Source organism: Echiichthys vipera, assembly GCF_963691815.1.
Source record: "Echiichthys vipera genome assembly, chromosome: 16".
Taxonomy (NCBI): Eukaryota; Metazoa; Chordata; class Actinopteri; order Perciformes; family Trachinidae; genus Echiichthys; species Echiichthys vipera.
The window spans coordinates 22,809,850-22,831,593 of NC_139841.1; the positions used below are offsets into that span (position 1 = coordinate 22,809,850).

At 41.3% G+C, this 21,744-nt stretch overlaps 1 protein-coding gene across 1 annotated transcript; it reads right to left on the minus strand.

Annotated features, from left to right (window-relative positions):
• Positions 1–510: 510 nt before the first annotated feature.
• On the minus strand, positions 511–18,780 carry map1b (microtubule-associated protein 1B). The gene is made up of 7 exons (XM_083929769.1): positions 18,523–18,780; positions 16,086–16,187; positions 9,991–10,073; positions 9,234–9,374; positions 3,676–8,848; positions 3,325–3,563; positions 511–2,773 (listed from the first exon to the last, which is right to left on the minus strand). Exons 1-7 carry the CDS (start codon positions 18,704–18,706, stop codon positions 2,618–2,620), a joined length of 6,078 nt encoding a protein of 2,025 aa, XP_083785895.1. The 5' UTR covers positions 18,707–18,780; the 3' UTR covers positions 511–2,617.
• Positions 18,781–21,744: the final 2,964 nt, after the last annotated feature.

The window sequence follows — 21,744 nt, forward strand, 5'->3', positions numbered from 1 at the left end:
GTTCCGTCTGGACCCATCGACTGATTAGCATTACGCTAAAATATTGCTATGAAATTTGGTACATTTGGACACTCATGAAGAGGATGAAGGTAACTAACTTTGTATCCCCTGACCTGCAGAGTAGCATTGTCATTCGGAGCATGTTAGCATGATGACATTAGCATTTAGCTCAAAACACCAACAACATGTGACATCTTTGGGCATGTCAACAGTGAAATTATTTTTATAAAGATATAATTTATTGCTAAGCGAGAAATTTGGATTTGTAATATCTTTTAATTTAGTACAGTTTATGATCCTGTGCAGTACAAGAAGCCATCCTCTGCAGAGCATTACATTACAGTCTGAATATAACAAAGGACAGTACATACTGCCTTTATAATACACAATAACACAACTGGCTTTATGAATAGATTCAAAAAAAGATGAAGACATGCTTCTTTTTCACAACAGATTTTATTGTGGTTGTTTTTGAATGTTTGTTCTTTAGTAGTGGTTCCTCTTACATTAGATTCACCATATGGATAGAGGAAATATTGCACACAAACATCAGAAAGCACTAAGGAATACTTTCACTTGAAACTAATTGCTATAAGTTACATGAGTTTGGGAAAGGGGCAGAGAGGATGCAAGATCACAAGACAAATATACCACACAGCTGCAGACAAACGTTATTAAAGTTCTCCCAAGAGAAAGATAAGGAGAAAAAGGCAGAGATAAATAGCTAGAGAGAGAGAGAGAGAGAGAGAGTGAGAGAGAGATAGAGAGAGAGAGAGAGAGAGAGAGAGAGAGAGAAAGAGAGGAAGTGTAGAGAAAGAAGACGGAGAAAAGAGAAATGTCAGTTCAAGAGAAATGTCAGTTTAGAGTTGTTGTTGTTGTTGTTGTTGGTCATGGTGTTGGTTTGAGGTTCCCCTGCAGAAAAACTGGTCTATAGTGGTATCACCTGACATCATTTCAGAAGTATCTGGTGATCTTGCTGAGTCGATTGTTTAGCCCAAAGTACCAAAACCTGTAATCGTCGAGTCGTGATTTGTTAAATGCTTCTCCAGAAGGTGGCCTGTTGATCTGTGGCCTCTGCCCTGTTAGTTTGGTTTTGTGTCATGTATGCGTTTAAAGTGTCAAGTTTATCCTTTACATACTTTCATCTCAAATACATCACTCACTCTCACCTCTGTGCGCTGCCCCTCTCAAGACTTACACCTCTACTGGAAGCTGTTACCTTTTTATCCCGACTAAAGATGAGAAAGTCTTTTGTCACAAGTGATTTTCAGCCTTCAACCTGAAAATCGACTGTGCTGCAGCCAAAACCAAGTATCATATCGATACAGTGCACATTTGCACGCCATTTGAGTTACTGTAGTATTCAATGTCATGGCACAACTTGCAAAATAATATAATAAAATGCTCCTTACATTTATTTAGATTATTTTAGCCCTGTTGTTCTTAATGCAAGTCTGAGCAAAATCCCCATTAAAAAAAAAGAGAAACGTGCATGTCTTCTAACCACTCCATCTGCCACAAAGCTATTTATAATTATAGTACAATGCTTTAGAAAAAACAAGACATTTTAAGGTTTATGAAAATATCCTGCCTCATCAGCTTTACAATGGAAAAAGGCTAGCTCCCCCTCAGCCCAATGATGTGTGAGAAATAACTTAAAACCTGGAAATAAAACAGCCAATCTGAAATAAAAGACCATCCCCTTAAAAGCATTGTGGAAAATGAAAAGATTTTACACATGGCAAAAGGCAAGGGAGAGCTTTCTGGACAATCAAGCAAAATAAATTAAACATAATGCAGTACTATTCATAAATTAGCAGCAGCAAAATAAACCACATTTAAAATATCCATTCTAAATCAAATAAAATCCAGCCGGCTTTAAAACATAAGGTTTCAAAATGGTAGGGGCACTTTGTCTCGCCCGTGATGAACATGAAGTCAGACATCCTATTAATGCAAATCAGTGTAGAGTAAATTATATGATCCATCATTCAGCTATGTAACCATTTAACAGTCTTTTCCTCGGATTGTGTGGAGTCACCTGCCCACTCTTCTGCTAGTTGTGCCAGTTCTTATACATTCATTTTCACTCCCTAAGGCATTAACAGAAAGCATGTTGTTTTATCCTTTGGTGTGGATAACCGCCATTATTCAAGAATTTACCATATGCAGGGATGTTTTGTTCTTTGACAGCAGTTAAATTGATAGAAATCTCTCAAGAATTTTGATCTGGGGATGCAGAAGAAACGCAGTACATCGAAAACATCATTATTTGACCTGTACCTGTGTGAATTAGCTTAATTGGCTTGGCTAATATTTTGGTTTCTAATTTCCTCCGAGCACAATCATCTTATACCTTAAAATGAAACAACACCTTGATGCTGTCAAGGATATCTTACTTACTTGTATGGAACCCTTCAAAGCTAATTTGTGTTAATATAAGTCCTCATTGTAGATGTTTATATTCTCAGGGTTTAGTACACAAGTAGTAACATTTTAGCATTTAAGTGTTTGAGTGTCTCCTTAGGTGTTATGCTACATGGATCGGTTTTCTTCTTCAAATAATGACCCCTTTCATTATCAGTCAATATGCCTCCTGATCACTTGCTGAAGAGGCCTACATCTCTATCTTACAAGCCGGGAAGGACTCATCTTGCATGACGACAGTGCTGCTGCTTGCCAGGACCATGATGTTGAGCTCCTGCTGCTTGTCGTGGGTCTCCTGGTACCACTCCCTCATCACATCAGTGTCATGGGTTGGAATCAGAGTGACCTGACACCAGAGAGGAGGGGAGCTTTTTTAAACTCAAGCATTCAGAGAATTCCAGTATCATACTACAAAAAATTATGTTTGTTTTCTGTCTCTTCTTCTCTGTTGATGTTTGCACACAGAGTTCAATAGTAGTACTAGCTGGATTCAGCAGAGAAATGAAAATATAGAATGTTATCAATGTCAGTGTTTTAAATCGTTGGCAGTAAAAAATGATTTGATGCTGGTTTATTCAGATGTATTTGTTTTCATTTACCCCTGCAATATAATACATTATGATCGAAATGCAAATGTGATGAGCAGAAGTTCCAAGAGCCAGCCAGAATTCATTTATAAATCACTGTGAAATGTGTTAATAACTAACACATCTATTTAATATTGTCTTTATACTTTCAAACTTTCTGGCACCCTGGAAGTGGGGTAGGGGCACAAAAAAAACAACATTAAAATATCTTAAATCAGAGTTCAAAATTGTGACTTCACTGTCCTCATGTCAAATAAAACAAAATAAGTAACACATGGTACTTATTATTTTTACAGTATCCTACACTTACCTGCATATTGTTTCCCCACTGGGCCTTTCCTTCCAGCAGAGAATCAAGGACAGCCCTACTGGGTTCCTGAGCTGTCGGATCATTGCCACTGACCACATAGTAGGAGGAGCGCACCCGCCTAAAGAACTCAGCATCCACATTCTTGGCATTGCAGTGATTAGGGATGTAAACCAAATCCATGTACATGGGAGGACAGCTGGGCACAGATGCCCCACCTGATACCTTTCCACTGCCAGTACCTGAAAGAGGAACAAATAAATATTTTTCTTTCATAATATTTTAAACAATATGTGCAAATAACGTGAAGTAGTAACTTGATATAAATGATGACAATAAGTAAATAGTACTCACCTGATGTGGCACTTTTTACACCTCTGGATGCAGAGGTATTAGTTGCATTTTTGGCATCTTTCCCTTCTTCTACGCTCTTCTTTGGAGAGGAAGTCTTTGTGTCCTTCACTTTCAATAGAGTACTCTTCCTGGCTGGCGAGGAAGTTTTTTTTACAAGCTTTTTCTTCTTGGGCTTTTCTCCTCCATCTGTATTAGCATTGTGGAGGTTTTCTTCAGCCTTGAGTGCCTCTGGGTCCACCATACAGACATCATGGTGGCCTGAAGATGGAGCAGAGTCCCTGAGTGCCACTGGAGGTGGGTCGGCATGCCTGTAGGTCAGCGTTCTGTCAGTAGGCAGAGTCTCAGAGTCGTCTTCAGAGTCAATGTTAGCATCTGCCGTAATGGAGGGGCACTCCTCTGTCCCAGGTGGAACATCTGAATCTGTCTGGGAGGGGACAGATTCACTGATGGATGTAGGCGGGGTCTCCTCACACTGCTTGGCGGAAAGCTTTCCTCCTGGAGGTGGGGGCCCTCCACCTGACTTGGTCAGAGGCTTTTCCTCATCCATGGCGTTCTCTTCATTAATAAAGTATTCTAGAGGGTTAGGGTTGATGAAAGATGGGGACAGTTCTGTCTTGGGGTGACGATACTCGCATGAAGTGACCAGACAGAGGTCGACATCTGTCTTAGATGGAGCAGAGGGGCTCTTCTTAGTGAAGTCTGGGCCCTTGGAGCCACAGGCAGAATTAAAATGACATGGATCAGAGGAGAGAGGTAGATATGAAGGAAAGGGGACTTTGGGGCTCACAGGGGATTTTGCCTCAGGAGTAGAATCCTCACATTTAAAGGGGTTAGTCTCCTTAGCTGGGGAAAAGGTCCCTTCTTTGGAAAAGCTAAAAGGTGATGATGGGGAAGCAGCTTTGGGAGGTGAGGGTGACTTGTCATATTTCTGCTGTGTGTCAGATTTATTTGTAATGCTCTCCACAAATGGTAAAACTGGGCTGGTCATGTCTTTAGCTGGGGGATCCCCTAACACTGGGGATGGCTCATTGGAATGGGGAGAGTGGGTGAGAGAGGATGCCTTTGGGGTGACTGGAGATTTTTCTGTCTGCTCAGACCCAGCATGTAGCATCTCTGTCATCTGGCATGGGGTTGTCACTGACGGACTGGACTGAGACGCATCTGATGGGGTTGCAGAAGTGGCAAGGACTGAATAACTCTCTTCAAAAAGAAAGGGCTTCTCCACTGTAGAACTATGTTCTTCAGACGGTCTTCCATCTGTTCCATCTGAGGGGCTGTAGTCAACCTCAGTCGGGCCATTCTTTGTAGCATGTGAGCTGCCTCCCACAGATGGATGCTCTGGAGATTGCTTGCTAAAGTCCAGGGCTAAGGAGTGGTCAGGGGACTCCTGGCCAAACTCTATTGACATAGTGGAGTGCTCTGGGGATTTGGTGTCCTGTGTTCTGCTTTTCGTCTTTGGTGAGATGTCTGGGGAGATAGACATGGGCCTCGGGCTATCTTCCTTGGATGGAGATCCCTCAGCCTCCTGGAAGGTGGTTGGGGTCTGAACCACGGAGACAGACAAAGAATCATCTACTTCTGTAGAGTGAGGAGAGCCAACCTCAGCATGGAGGGAAGGAGAGTCAGTCGTGGGTTCTGGGAAGGAGCTTGTGGCCAGAGAGGCGGTGGATGCTGAAGCTAAATGTGAAAATGTATCTTCTGCTACAACCTCCTCCAGAGGGGTTTCTGACTTGTCTGATGTGGTGCCCTCTGAAATGGACATTTTACTTTCTTCTTTGAAAGCTGTGAAAGGATTAGTGTCTTCAGTTTTGGTCATTGGTGCTGAGGACAAGACTGAATCTCCAGTTGTCTTATTATCTATATCAAAGATTGACTTTTCTGTCTTTGTTGGGGAATCAGGTTCAGTTGGAGGTGGGCTTTTTGGAGAGGACATAGCCTTCTCTACAGAAGAGGGAATTTCTGGTTCTGACTCATAAGGCTCTGGGGTAGCTCTATTGGAGGACTCTTTATCACTTGTGACCTCCACAATTACTGGACCCTGTGCTTTGTCTTCAGAGACAAGTGGTAGAGTTCCTGCTCTTTCATCTACTGGTGACTGATAGTAAGGTGTGTGACCAGAGGACTGAGGCGAGTTAGCTCCTTCCAATGTCTTGTCATCTGGGCTGATGGGGGGATCAACTGTTGCTCTGGTGCACCCTGCCAGTGTGGTGGACAGTTCTATTGGAGCAGCAAACAATGATGGAGAATCAAACATGTCCTTGCGGTCCACTGAAGGAGACCGTATAAGAGGTGACGTTGTGGAAGCTGAACTGAGTCTAGCTGGGTCTGTGTCATAATTCTGACATGACTCTTGAGCTGTTGCAAACCCTTCAGCTTTCCCTGCAGACGGAAACCCCTTACTGAATTTATCCTCCTCTAGAGACGAAGGGGGAGATATCGTGGAAGCGGAATGGTCGTAGTCCTGGCCTTCTGTGGCATCACTCTGAGAGTGATCTGACACTGGCATATCCGGAAGTGGGGAGAGCTTCTTCCTATCAAACTCTCCAAATGTTGATGTCCCAAACCTGCCAACATCCTGCGAAGGAGATTCATCATTGGTGTTTTCGTCACTCATAATGTCCCTAGGAGTCAGCATGTCATCTATTGGAGTAGGCACGCTGGATATCTCAATGGTTGATTGAGTGTGGCCAGAGGTGACAGTGTAATCATCAGGGGGTTCATCTCTGTTCTCATCATCTGAGGCTGTTGAGCTCTCAAAGCCAACTGGAAACATTTGGTCATGGATAGATGCAGCTGGAGAAACAGGTGAGGACACTTTGGGCGAGGCAGATAAAAACAGAAGATGTTTCTCTGTTTCTTTCTCACTTACATGCTCACCTTCTACATTTTTATTAGTTATGTCATTGTTGTCTTTAACACTATCTCCTGGTTTGACTTCATCATTTCTGTCTTGGTATTCATCTTCACTGGTGATAAGTTTATCTTTATCTGGTTCCACTCTCTGCGGTTCATAAACTTCTTCTGTCTCTCCCTTTTCTTCATAATCCCCTCCGTCCTCCATTACAGTGCCTTCATCTTCAAACTTCTCGCTCACACTGCCATTAAGTTTTCCCTTAAGAACTTGTTCTTCTGGAGTCTCTCCGTTGTCTCCTTCAGCCTCTGTTGTGGTTATACCCTCATCCACAGATTCTAATGCCTCAGGTGAGTCTTTGGTTTGTATTATTTCTTCGCGGTGGATCATCACAGCCTCTGCTTCCTTAATTTCTTGCACAGTTGCATCATCGTCCACCTCCTCTTCAGCTCTAAGCTCCTCAAAGTCCTTAGTGAGGTCCTCTGGCGTGGACATCAGAGATCTTACCGTTTCTGGATCCTCTGCAACAGCAGCTGCACTGGCTGCAAGTTTTTCACTAACCACCTTCGTCTCCTTCTTTGTCACTTTTGGCTTTCCTTTCTCTTTTAACTTTGAAGGGATTCCTGCATCTTTCTTTGAAGCATTTTCCTTTTTCAGGGGCTTTGGCTTTGGTGAGAGGCTCTTTTCTTCACCCGCAGCTGATGTCTTTTTCATGTCTTTTAAGGGCCTTTTGACATCTTTCTTTTGCTCTTTCTTTTCTTCCTTCTTCTCCTTCATAGGTGAGTCTCTTCTGATGTCCTTTTTTATAACTTTCTTGACCTCCTCTTTCTTTACTTTTTCATCCTTTTTAATTTCGTGTTTGGGTGTATCATCTTTCTTTGCTACTTCTTTTTTAATCTCCTTTTTCTTCTCCACAGACACTTTGGTCTCCTTTTTAACAATCTTTTCAATTTTGGGTTTTATTTCAGACTTCTTTTTTTCTGGAGTCTCATTTTGAGCTGTTTGCTCTGCCTTTGCTTTGGATTCTTTCTCGGGTGCCTTTGCCTTGTCCTTTCTCGGTGGGGTCTTTTCTTTTTTCTCAGTCTTCTGTGTTTTTTCATGAGATGATTCTGCATCTGTCTTTGCCTTTTCTGGTGTTTCTTCCTTTGAATCCTTCCTGATGCTTTTGCTTGGCGATGGCTTCGGGGTAGATTTTAGGCTCTCTTTGCTGTCTGTTCTGTGTTTCATCTTAACTTGCTTTAGTGTTGGTGTTGACGGCATATTAGAAGACATCACTTTTTGAGTGACAACTGGCTGCTTCAGGAATTCCAAGTGCTTTAGCTTTTCTAAACCTTCAAAGACGTGATGCTGGGTGGCATTTCCAGGAAAGAGAACACGCACAACCTTATCTGAGGGATTTGCAGGGTGCCACACAATGAGTGAAGAGATGGAAGTCAAGTACGAGACAGGAAACTCGGATTCTTTTCCATTTGGCAGCAGAATGGAAGTGGTGTCTTTTTCGCTACCTGTCCACTGTTTCATAAAGTGTTGCATCTCCTTGCTGTTCTTTGATGGATTAAGCACATACATCTCAAGCTTTCCAACGCCCATTTTCTGAAAAAGAATGAGTGGTTCTATAGCGTTTCCAACAGGCCTCTGCAAAGGCTCTACCCTCAAATTTAGCTTGGTGAGGAACTGCTGAGTGAACGCTGCCTCTTCAACATTTCTCCGCACTCTGTAATTAGGCTCTGAGTTATTCAGGTTTTCAGGAAAATTCACAAACACAATACCAATATCTGGAGAAATCATGTTCTTCACCCAGTCGCTGTTAGCTGTTGAACCCTGTGACTGCTCCTCCTCAAGCTCTGCAACCTTCCTCTGGAGCATGCTATTGATGCCTGGCAGGTTGTCGTCGCCAATGTGGGTCATTAGGATGGAGTCCACCCGGTCCAGGTGTCTCACCAGCTTCCAGAAGCACGACTTCCTGTCTGATCCACCGTTGATGAGCATGTTGAAGCCGTTGACAGCGAAGAGAGCAGAGTCACCACTACCAGCGGGAAAAATGTAACAGCATGGTTTGGAGAGTTTTAGGAATCCACCTGAGGTTGGTGGTTCTAACATGTCAAAAGGAGATGGGATCTCTACTGATTCAGACAAATACTCTGTGAACTCTGAGAGGCCTTCCATTTCAGGGAGTATGAGAGCGGAGTTAAGTTTCATGTGAATGAAGTCTTGCAGGTTGTGTTTGTCCAAGTTGGAGTTTTTCCACTCGCCTTGTTCAGGGCAGGAGAGCGTGAGGTTGGCTTTGTTTGCTGGGTGAATGGTGCTGAGCAATTCACCAATCTGTGCATGAGAAAAATTAGGCGACTTAGGTATTTATTGTTTTTAAGTCCCTAATGAAATGAATGGTGCTTTTTTATCACCGTTTCAGTATGTGTATATGTACTCACCTTTTTACCTCACATTTTAAGACTATTATGCAATGATAGAATGGGAGCTTTTGAGAGGATCAACCTCCAAAGTCTTTTATTTTACATTTATTCATTATTTAAAGTGTTTACTGACAAAAATGCATTATTTTCACATTCTATAAAAGCAACAGAAGCATCCGACTAATCACCAAATTCACCAAAACTTAAAGTTTTAGATTTTTATGGTTACAATGTGTTTGAACACTTGGAAGCTATGTTACAGGGTCTAATTTGAGTGCTTCATCATGTTGGCTCACCTCTTGGTCGGTGAATATGTCAATGAAGTTGAAGAAAGAGAACGATCCAGACTGAAGAATCAGCTCCCCACTGTTTTCTGAGCATTGCCCTGACAGGACCAGAAGCTTGTGTCTGGAAGTGTCTGAAATCATCAGACGAACCTGGAAAGCAAACGGACAATAAGTTAAAGAAACATGGAGAAAGAAAGCATGAATGACACTCAAAATGTATTTAAACTGCTAAGGAATACTATACAATACTAATGTTACTTGCTGGATTTAGTAATCTTGAAATATGACCAGCTTTACGTCGCCCAAATCCATTAGCTAATTAGCTGACTCGTTCACTCGCTAAGTTTCGTTAATATGTTGCTCCTCCCCCCCTTTTTTTCTTTCTTTATTCTACTTCAGCGACATCAGCTGTTGTTGCCGGCTGTCTGGGCCAATCCTGCTGTGCTGTGAGCTATGACTGGGGGTTGGAGACAATGCTTTCTTACCATCAAATTGTAACAAAAGCTTTACTGCAATGACAAAAGGTAAAAGGCCGCACTTGTTGTCGAACAGTTATTTTAGCAGTAAATGAGCCATTAGTCTTGTCCCTTGAGCTCCGTAACAAAAAGCAGTTCACATTAAGACGGTGGATAATTGGCCAAGCATGGCGGCCAGTCAAGGTTTCAAGCTTTCATTGCTTCGTAAATGTGCATTTATTTAACATATTCGTGAATCCTCTGTGCTTGATAGGAGGATGCTATAAGTAAGAAATTATAGCTCATTTTACCTCGGTACTGACTGCATCGTCTGAAGGGTTGATAAGCACCACCGTCTCCAGGACATTACTTTTATGGTGAAGAATTCTCTGCCCTGCAAAGCAAAAGAAAAAATAGTTAGAAATGAAAGAAGGAGACGATATTCTATTTACTTTCACAGAAGAGGAAGAAAACCAGCAATTACTCACAAGTGACAAGCTGTTTGCTTAAAAAAAATGAAGATTAAATGATTTTATATATAGTTGCCGATTCATTTTAATCGACTAATCAGTTAATCAACTAATCATTTCTGCTCTACTTCACTTCTGACAAACAATGCAGACAAAACACAATGATTATTTGTTAAGAGGACAAAGTATGGTCGTATCATTTATCCCTCATAAGACAGAGCTGTTACATAGAAAATGAACGGTGCGGTGTGGCAGGCTCATGATTAATCATCCCAAGTTTTGGATGATTGATTATGATAATGACTTCGATCCCACTGTTTGTCTGTGTGTCGTAGGGGGGGTATCCTCTGGCCCAGCTGACGAGACATGGTATCTCCAGCATCATTATTCACCCCGACACATCAGGCTTCACTCACTGAATCTCTCTTTGTTTCCTCTCCTTGTAGTATCATTTCTTTTTGTGTCTATGAATCAATGAATTCCCTTAGAGCCAATTGACAAAAGACTGCCTTTATTTTGTTAAAATAGATCAGTGTGTGCTAGTAAAAGCCAAAGGAAATGCCGCTGCTAACATTCTGCGGATAAGACAAGAAACAACAAGAGTTCCCTGATGGTTCAGAGGGCAGTAGGGTGTTGCTTCAATATTCTTTGAATTCAGGAGACAGAGTGTGCCTCGTCTCCAGAGACGTGATACTGCAGAAGCTATCTGGCTGCTGGGCCGATTCCTCCATATATATTTCATATGGCAGATCTCATTATGGAGCACACAGCCATTAACCCTCCTGCCTCCTCCCAGAGGGCTGTCACTCCATATGGGAGAACTCTTTCATTCACTGCTGTTAATAGTGAAAGTGCGCTTTTACAGTACAGTACTATTAGCCTGTAATATTCTGTGGAGTTCAGTGATGGTGGAAATAATGAGTCTTTCCCCACTTGTCTTTCCGTTAGTAGTTCCGATATTGCACCGTTATGGGGTTAGTCGTCTGGGGGGAATACTATTCTTTCATATAAATTCAGTATTCTGGCACATAATTAAATGACATAAATGACATCATGTTTTCTTTGTGTGGGTTTAGTTTCTCACAATTCTTTTCTGCAAGTTTTGTATCGAAATGCACTGGGTTCTTGCTTTATGTGTGTGTGTTTTTTAAAAATAAGACATGAGGGAATCAAACAGTGGTTGATATGTTGTTAGCATAGTGTAAAGCCAAATTACTGCTTAAATAGAAATATCAATGTTTAAAAGCAATTTAGCCTGCCCACATGTTTTCCTATTAAAAAATACATTAGAGTTAAATGATAGTGATGATGTTTTACTTTTACAGAAAACTGTTGAATCGATTGAATGACATTTGGTGCACACATTCATGGTTCCAAGAGGATGAATCCTACTGTTATTTAGTGACATATCTTTGCATCGATCGAATGGATCGCCATGGAATTGGATGCAGACATTCGTGATCCCCAGCAGATGAAGCTCTCTTACTTTGGGGACTTCTCTTCTAGCAGAATTATCAGTTCAAGATTTCAATCTGTCATAGACTCTGGTTTATGATCAACTACAGTACCTAAAAAACTTCTGTTCCTATGAATGAAGCCTCACAGAGAAGAACAGTTTGCTATATGAGAAAAAAAACGTCAGTATGGCAAAGGTTTGTTTTTTGTGTGGTGATCGAGGCTGTGATTTTAACGCTTTTATTTCAGATCTGATATTTGCTATTTTAACTGTTGAGAGTCCTTGAAACTGTCCTGTCTTGATTTCCGATCTGCTGTTTGTGCATTCTATTAGCCGTCTGAATCCGATATTTGCATCAGTCTAATATCACCATCATCAAAATCCCAGTTGACTCTGGGAGAAAGCAGCTTTGCTCAGCTTTGTTCTGAAGAGACAGCAGTCTTGATGACAAAGCTCCTTAACAAACAACAAATGACTGAAGAAAGCGTTTTCAGTGGTCTGTGAAATGAGAGAACAATCAATCATGAAGTCCATCGTCATCCTGTCATACTACTGTACACAAGCCACTGGTAATAGAAAAGCATTTCTATCACTGCTATGACAGCTTTTCTTTGTTTGTCTCTCTGTGGGTTACGCCCAGCTTACTGGCATTTAATGCGATGAAACAGAAAATACAGTAGTGCATGTTGAGGACTGCTGAAGCACAATGCAGCCACCACCACCATCACCCCCACCATCACCATCATGCTGCCAAATTGCCGTGAATCTAAGCCAACTCGTCAAAAAATGACAGATTGTGCAGTGGGGCTTGCTTGACTCTGACAATTATCTTGATCGATATAAAACTCCTTAATGTGTGTCTCTGTCTCAGCGGGAGACGACATAATGTGACATGCATCACTGGGCCTTCTCATTCTGGTTGAATAAAAAGTGCTGGTATATCCTGGTCGCCCCGGACTGAACCAGACAGCGAAGATCAATGCGGATGGCAACGCACCAAAAATAGATCAGTGGAACAACTAAATTCAGTGCCTCTTTCTTTTTGCAGGAAAAATACCTCACATAAGGATTACAAGTTTATCTCCTCAGGGAGATGCCCTGTATGTGTCAGCACCTCTCTGCTTGCTGTCATTTCCTTTTCCACCACAGCAGAATGATTGACCACAGTGACTTTCAGCGGCAAAGATTGGGGCCCCCCCTGAGCACAGTTTTCAATGTCACTTGTTCCTGTGCCCCCACATAACCGGATTAAAATGGAACTGGTATACGTAATATGTCTGGGGATGGAGCTAATGGCACTGCTTTTAAGCTGGCTGACTCACACAACAGTCAATCACCTGCATCGTAGTATTAATGCCTCTAAATATGATTTAGTTTTAAGCTCCTTTACAGTCGTTATCTTTAGGAATTACCTTGCCAAGACAAATGAAACCTGGTAGGAGAAAGATAATGATTACTACATTATTATGTTTTCCCATCGCCTGTTTCTTTCCCAACCCTGCCAGCTTTGTATATAAAGGGTGATGCGGCTTGATAGGTGCATGATTGATCAATCGATTCCTGCAGATTTACTGCTACAAAACGGGTTCGACAGTTTATTAGACGTTGAGAGAAAAACAGGATAGTGTTTGTGAAGAATATCAGGAGGATCTTTATCTCAGACAAATTCATTTGCGAAAGTCAACACAATACTTAATTACTATTGATCAGAAGCTGCAACGTTGTCTTCACCAATCTCACAAGGAGGGGCTTGAGTGGATTTGTGGTTTAGAGAGAGCCTCTTTAGGCGTCAGTGCTGTCTGCAGTGAGTGGGAGATCCATATGTAACCAGTCCTGTCCCTTTTTTGCTCCCCCTCACTGTGGGGTCCAGGCTTCTTGTGCACTAACGCATTGTGATGTATGGCATATTATCCGTCAAGCAGACAGATAACTGCCATCGTCCCCCTCTTCCTGATATCACCTGCTGGTTTGTGTCAGCACTAAGCCCTAAAGCATGAATGCACTACAAGCTTAAAGGTAAACAACAACAAATAATACAATAATGTAAAATTATACCTTAATTATACCTTACGTAAAGGCTGAGCTTCCCAATTTTTATCCTGAAAAATACGCTCATTGTTTGATTGAGTTGGACATTTTGAGAAATAGGCTTAATCCCTTTTTGGGCAAGACTTAGATGAGAAGATTGACACCTCCACCATACTCTCATATGTTTCCAGTAAATACAATGTCACAGCTAGCAGCCAGTTTGCTTAGCTAAGCATAAAGACTGGAAACAGGGAGAAACAGCTAGCCCGTCTCCGTCCAAAGGTAACAAAATCTTCCTATCTATCCACCAGGAGCAGTAACTCCTCCTCTGGGTAGTTACTGCTCCTGGCCAAGAAATACTGCAGCACATAATCCCTCGTAAACAATATATTTTTCTTAGACTTTATGTTTACGTGTCATTGTTTTTTTACGGACTAAACAAACAAGATATAACGTGCTGATTATTGAGCTTTGGAGATGCTGGCAGGCGGTTTATGTTACCTTCAGTTAGAGCCCGGCTTGCTGTCTCCCTGTGTAATTTATGCTAAGCTAAGCTAAGCAACTGCTGGCTCCAGCTTTATATCTAGCAAACGGAGATGAGAGTGCTATAATGAGCTTCTCATCCAACTCTCAGAGGGAAAAAGCAAATACATGTACACCATAACTGTATTGCTTTAAAGCTGTTTCTTTTGGGTTAAATACAGTGATACAATAACTCACAAGTTTAGATTTGAATCATATTTATGAATTATAGGTGAAACATGAACAGCCCTTAGCAAATAGAAAAGAACATGTGAATTTTTAAAGGTTCATAAAGTAGTTAATGTAGTAAAAGTTCAAAAGACGATGGAAATCCTCCCCTTGAGAAATACACTTGGAAAAGCCTGAGGCATAAAATATAAGCGTACAATATTATTCCAGTTTTACTGCTTATGCAGCAGTCATAGTCTTGCCTTCATTAATTCACTCATCAGAACTGAATTTAGGTCTGTGTTACATCCATTTTCACTCTATGCTTTTGTCTTTCCTATCTCTTCCCCCTCCCTCATTTGCTCCCTTGTTTGCTTTACTCTCATCCTCTCTCTCTTCACGGCGATTCCCCTCACCCTCTCTGTTCCCAAAGTCCTCTCTGTTCCCCTCCCTTCTTTATTTTCATGGACAGACACTTGCCACTGGGGATTCTACACTGCTAATTACTCCTGAATCAACTGCGCATCTAGTACTGGGTTGCAAGGCAACAGCACACATGGAGGAAGAAGAAGAAGAGAAGAATGGAGGATGGGAACGTGGTTAAATAAAAAACACACACACACACACACAAGGCTGGATGAAAGGGAGTGGGGATTTGGAGTCTCTTTGAATTCTATAAATCTCCATGTTTCACCTCCCTCTCAACCTATTGTATTTCACCTCTGTAAACCTAATTCTGAGGTTTAGTACCATTGCATTAAGATAAATCAGCTGATTTAGTCTGCAGCAGCAGTTGTTGGCTGGATCAATCTATTGTGAAGCATGACTCCCTGCTGGTCAATATGGAGCAATGCCAAGCAGAGGCTTTAACTGCTGCTGACCGTCAAGGCCATACTGCCCACTGACAGACCACATGCCCTGCCACACTGGCTCACTTCCATCTTTATAGAGCCTCGCCCTCCCTCAGAGGGCGTATCCAGGGCCAGGTAATAAAAGCCCTCTGCCTCGTGTACTGCATTGAAGGTATAGCTGACAGAGTACGCTGATGAAAATAGCAGCGTCGGAATAACAAAGTGTATTTACTCGAGTACTACAGTACAGTTTTGAGGTCATTGTGCTTTACTTGAGTTAATATGACTTAACATTGCCGTTTTTATTCTACTCCCCTTTACTGACAACTGTACATACTCATTATTTTGCATATTTTGGAGATACTCTTCACGCAAACCTATTGCAGCTTTGAGAATAATATTCATTGTTACACTGTTATTGTTTATTGAAAATAACTGCCACTTTGCCCTCTTTTGAAGTTTTAAATATGGAATTTAAGTTTTATTTTCCAATAATAAGTTAAAAAGATCAAAAGGAATATTTCAAATAATATAAACATTTTCGAATATCTAATATCTTTATCATTTAGTGCCATAACCTGCTGCTTTTTGTCTCATTAAGATTCAGAAGCTAATTTCTAGGGAATTTCATGAAGGAGAACGGTTTTTAAATATTATGCACTGCAAGAAAAAGGTCTTAAGGATTACCAAGTTTTGCAGATTTAACTGCCATTGACTCAATAAAGTACTTAAAATGCCCTTGAACAAACTACAACAAAAATGCTGCTCACATGTTTATGTGCATCAGTGATAATTATGTGTACAGACTACTTTAACTTAAGTAAATTACTAATAATACAAGTGTGTTTTAGATTTTGTTCTCTGTTATAAACATATGATGTATATAAGTGTATCTTTTATTCCCCGTTTACCTCGAACATCAGCAGAGAAACGAGCTGAGTGTCTGGAGACAAACAGCTTGAGTTCCTGGTCCAGGTTGCAGTCGATGAGGTTGGTGTCCCATGACCGGATCCCTGCAAGATAAACAAACACACACACACACACAAAGAAAATCAACAAGGAAACAAAAAAGAACAAAGACGCCAGCGAAGAAACACGTATGTTATCTCTGCTGTCTGAAAATCGATGTGTACGGCAGACAACATGCTAAGAACTTGGCAACAGGTCTAACAAATGTGCAAAAAAACCCCATCCTCACCCACACAACTATTCCACTGATCCTTTGCCACTAGTTCATGGAAAATCTTGTGAACATGACTTGGCATAAAAAAAGAAATCTATAATTGGAAATATCTATAGCCCTGTTTTTGATTTGCCAAGGGCCAGACGCGCTGCTAGCCTCAACTGAGCTGAATCACGGTGGTATCATCATCCCCTCACAGCCATGCAGAGTAATGAAGGCCTCTGTGAAGTGACGGGATGACATGAACTGGAAATGCAGACAAAATAACGTAAAATTCTGTGAGGTAAACTGCACAAAAGGTGGACATAAGTGTTTATTCCATTCACAGTATTATTCGTTCAAAGGGTTGCAACTGAAGGCCTATACTGAAAAAAAGGGTGTGGCGATAATATGAGAACATGAACCAATGAACATGAGATGAAAATATGTAGTTTTTCAAGAACAATGTCACATGTAAATACAGGACATACACATAGATCAGGAGAATGTATAAATACAATGAAATAGATATAAGTAGTCCTTAAAGTACTCCAAGAAAAATCTACAATTCAGTCAATCAATCTTTATTTGTAGCACTTTTCATGCAGTTCAATGGAGTAAAATATGCAGGAATAAAAAAACATTATATTAAAATAGAGTCAAAAGTTATTATAATAATTAAAAAAATAAGCGCTAAAAATAAACCAGTTAAAACTAGATAAAATAGATAAAAAGAGTAGGAGTAAAATCTGTAAGAGGGATAAAAAAAAGATAAAATAAAAGAGTAAAATTTTACAACACAGATGCAATAAAACAGGTGTATGAAATAATGTAAATAAAGTCTAACTATTCTTAAACAAATGCCTATCTATTTTATATTTACATAAAAACATATCCAAGCTGCTCTCAGGTCCAAAAGCTCCAGATCAGCTACTAAAGGGCCTTATGTTTTGATTTTTCCAAGGTCAATATAAACATTAAGCAAAGTTCCCACATAGCTAGGGCCAATATAAAACTGTATGGAGTCAAAGTGATAGAAAAATAAACTGTGACTCTGACAGGTTAAACTCTAGTTAATGGGTGATCTTATATCAGGTGACACCTCCAGTAAAATGATAAACACACGTCTGTCTTCTTTCCTCCTGCCTCACTTGGTTTCACATCCACACAGTAACTGCGCCATATTCTCCTCTTCCTCCTCCTGTCTCACGCAAACAGTGCATCCAGGCCAGGGAGGCAGACCACTACAGCAGCTGTGGCATCTCTAAAACGCCCTGCTCAGTTTGAAAATCCTTCCTTGTGGCTTCCGTAGGGACCGCAGTGCGGACCGAGCCACGCCCACCTGCCGGTGAGGGATGAGAGAGCTGGATGCGGGATGATGGTGATGATGGAGAGATGTTTCCACGGAATGGAAGAAGGGATGCGTCTGTTCTTTACAGTTATTACAACCGAGCGTTCTCAAAACGCAATACGTATTCATTCAGCTTTGTTAGCGATGCTTTCTTCACCAAAAACACAATCGGAGGAACAAGCTGCTGCTATAAACCCCGTTGTCTCTTCCTGACTGTAAAACTGATGCGTGGGACCCCCGCTCCACTGAAACAAAAGCCTGACGCACCTGGCAATAATAAAGGTCTGCGGGTGGAAAAAAACGCAGCTGCACTGGAGCCAAAGACATGCGATATGCTGCATTATTGACGCATAGACCAGATTTAATGCTGAATCATTGCTGGCAGCTACATTAGGGCCCCCCTACCCACGTGTGTGGATGACAACAATTGGGCCTACTGACATTAATATGATAATCAGACGGAACTAAACTGCTCCTAAACACAGTGGGGAGGCGGCAAGGGGGGTGGGTTAAAAGATGTGAGGATACTAACTATTAGGAGGGGCTGTTTAACACCCCCTATTATAAACAACATCACCTCTCGTTCAAATAGTTAACCAATATAAAAGCTCCAACTGTTATTAATGATCCGGTAATATGCGTAATTCACTCAGGCGTACTGCATCATGCGTAAATCCCCTATACAAACAGGTGCATCAGCAGCTTACACGACTTCAGCAGCTATAAAACCAACTTCTAAGCCACACTGTTACATCTGTATGTTTGTTGAGTTGTTATGGAGGTGTTAAGTTCATCTCTCGGTGGCCTACACCCACCTCACAAAGCTCCATCTTACCTCTCTCTATGTCCGCAATGGCACACTTTAGGTGATCCTCCGTTATGATCTCCCCGATAACAACCAGCAGGTAAAATTTGCTGTCGTTGAAATGCTGCGACGGGCTGGCGGATGCCGGAGACGTCCCGGTGTTGCTTTGGCCGCCTAAAGTCTCCATTTCTGCAGATTCTGCCAGTGTGGCCATCCTCTCGTCTCTCTGTCTCTGTCTCTGTCTGTCTCCCCTATACGCGCGCAGGATCCCAACAGCAGCCTCCTCCCGTGATTCGCTGTAGAGCACCGGAGCGGTCTCCAGACATGCAAGTGGAGCTTTGATAGGAGTGGCCCTAGCTTTTTATACCAGCAGACATTGTGTCATATTCGGTAACCGGGGAGAGAAGAGGGCGCCGGGTATTTTTTTCCGCAAACTCACTCCACGGCTGATGTCATCCGCAACGAATCAAACGCCTCCGGAAGTCACTGAGAGTCAATGCTTTGTATTGTATACACTCACCAGTGCTGGTTTTTAGCTACTTGTTACCCATTATAAATACAAGTTGAATGTGGTGTGGAGTATGCTTTCACTCAAGGTATTTACTGCTCATTCACAGGCAGATTTAAAGCACTTTTAAATACACTTTAAATCAGAACTCTGTTTTTTTTTCTTGACTGAAAAGTTCATTTTCTGGTTTTAGGAGTTATCCAGGTGTGTGTTCTTGAGTATGATCTGCCCAGGAAACGTTTCATATACGATTCTCATGCAGATTCAAAGCAGTTTTAAAAACACTTTAAATCAGAACTCTGTTTTTTTTCCTTGACTGAAAGGGTCATTATCTGGTTTAGGAGTTATCCAGGTGTGTGTACTTGAGTATGATCGGTCCAGGAAACGTTTCATATACGATTCTATTCTGCCCTACAAAGCCAAAGTGCACTAACTATGAAATGATTTAAACAGTAAAAAATGGCTTTAAAGTTTGTTTACTTTCCTAACAAATGAATAGTTGGCACATCCGGTTTACTGGTCTGCCATGGTTTGATTTGTATCCAAATCAATCCTAACCTCCATATATTTAGGCTCAAACCTGCAGAACTGGAGTTACTCATGTTTTTGTAGTTCCTGCGCTGAAGCTTTGTAGGTCAGTCTTTCTCTGTTTTATCTCAAAGATTGGAAGAAAAACTGTGTGAGACCCTGGAAATACTTCAAAAGGAGCAGATGGATAGTGAGACAAGAGTTTTTTTTTATTTAATTTGTAATACAAACTTCAAATTTTAAAATGTAAAAGAATAAAAAGTAATATACGGGGGAGGGGGGGGGGGTGTCATGATTGTCTAATGTTCTGAGATGCACCTGTAATTACTAAGGCTTTCAATTAAAAATCTTAAAATGTTCCATGTTTTATGAATTGTATGTATTTGAATTGCATTAGACTTCACTGTTTATTGTTGTTATAGATCAACGATGTTGTGAATAAATGCTGTATTGAGCCCTGCACATATAATACAATATTAGTAATGTTAAAAAAACAAGATGTTTTGGTCTTTATTCACTTAACACCTTAAGTGCTTGGCTTCTAACCTGACCTGTAGATGTCTGATGTCACAGTATCCATCTTTGAACTCACTCAGGTCGGCCCCCAACAGTCTAACAGAGACTTTTAAGAGATTCACTTGAAATAAAGAAAATCTCTTTGATTGTGGAAAGCTTCCATCTAATCTTCTAGTTTTCATATAAAAAACAGAAATCAGAGGGAGGTTAAAAAGGAATAACTACAAATGAACAGCAACTTAAAAGCACGGAGATCAAAGCGTTCCAGTCTGTCAGATTTTACCAGAAAGGAAAACGGTGTGTATGCGTAAATGTGTAGATGTTAAATGCAGTTGGCAGTGAATAATAAGGCAGTTTTTTCTTATGATGTAAACATAAAAGATGCCTCTCGGGGGATGATCTAAAGTAGCAGCTGAAATTTGCCCCTGAAAGCAAACAGACGAAAGTACTGAAGCCGACTGCTGCAAGAACAGGTGTCAGTTATTTGTGTGAGACGGGATGCAAACAAAAGGCTAGCCATCACACACACACACACACACACACACACACACACACACACACACACACACACACACACACACACACACACACACACACATGCACACGCACGCACACGCACACGCACACGCACACGCACACGCACACGCACACGCACACGCACACACACACATACAGACATGCTGGAGTTCCCTCTGGCGAGCCTCATTGATGTGATTCGGTCCCATGGATGGGGTCACTGCAGGTGCATTATTGACTTTAACAAGGCTATCAGGAACATCCACTCAGCAGCTCCTGGATGTGAATATTTCAGGGCCTGCTGGGCTGGACCTGGTGATATTCTCCTAAGGCCATGGGAGGTCGAATCAAACATTCATCATATACAGCTGGGAAAGAAGGAAGGCATTAAAAATACAACAGGCTGCCACCAAAAGTCTCCCGGACACAAACAAGGATAAGATGGACATGTGGAGGAGGGTTGATGGGTGAGATGGCCATAGGGTTTTTCTGGCACACATGCATCTGTGTCTGTGTCCAGTCAGGTAGTTTAAAAAAATGAAAATGGAAGGATTTTAATAATTCAAAGACCTTAAACCCTCGTGGGTCTTACAAAACATCAAATCCTCTAAAGCCTCAGGTCACTTGTAAAAACAACAAAGAAGTGAGATACACTATATAATGTATTCGGTCTGAAAGCCGGACAGAGAGAAACAAAAGCCAACATACAATAGACAGAGGAGAGAAAGAAGACAACAGTATTTTTTAGGCCATAAAGCTGTGAACGCTTACTAAAAAGTGATTTCAAATATGTTGAATCAAACTTAATCATATTCTACCCCCAATACACTGTAGGCTTTATGTCTTTCACATGATTATTTGTCATAACAATACTGCTGTCTTTATGTCACATATCAAAGTGTCGCTAGCTAATCTCTCTCAGTGGGCAAATGCTGCCAAATTCAGCCGAATGTGACACACGTTGGTACAGTAGCATTGTTTAGTAGCAAGTCTGATGGCAAGGTACAAATATAGTGCAGATACTACTTCAGAGCTGTTGTTCGCTGCTCTACTGGCTTTTGTTCCTTTTGATCAAAGTGACTGCTCTCTGTCAACTCTGGATAGTTTTGATACTGTCAATCAGTGGTGTAGTTACTAAGGCTATTGTATTGGGAAAGTAGAGAGGTCAAAGAGCAAGCTATCAG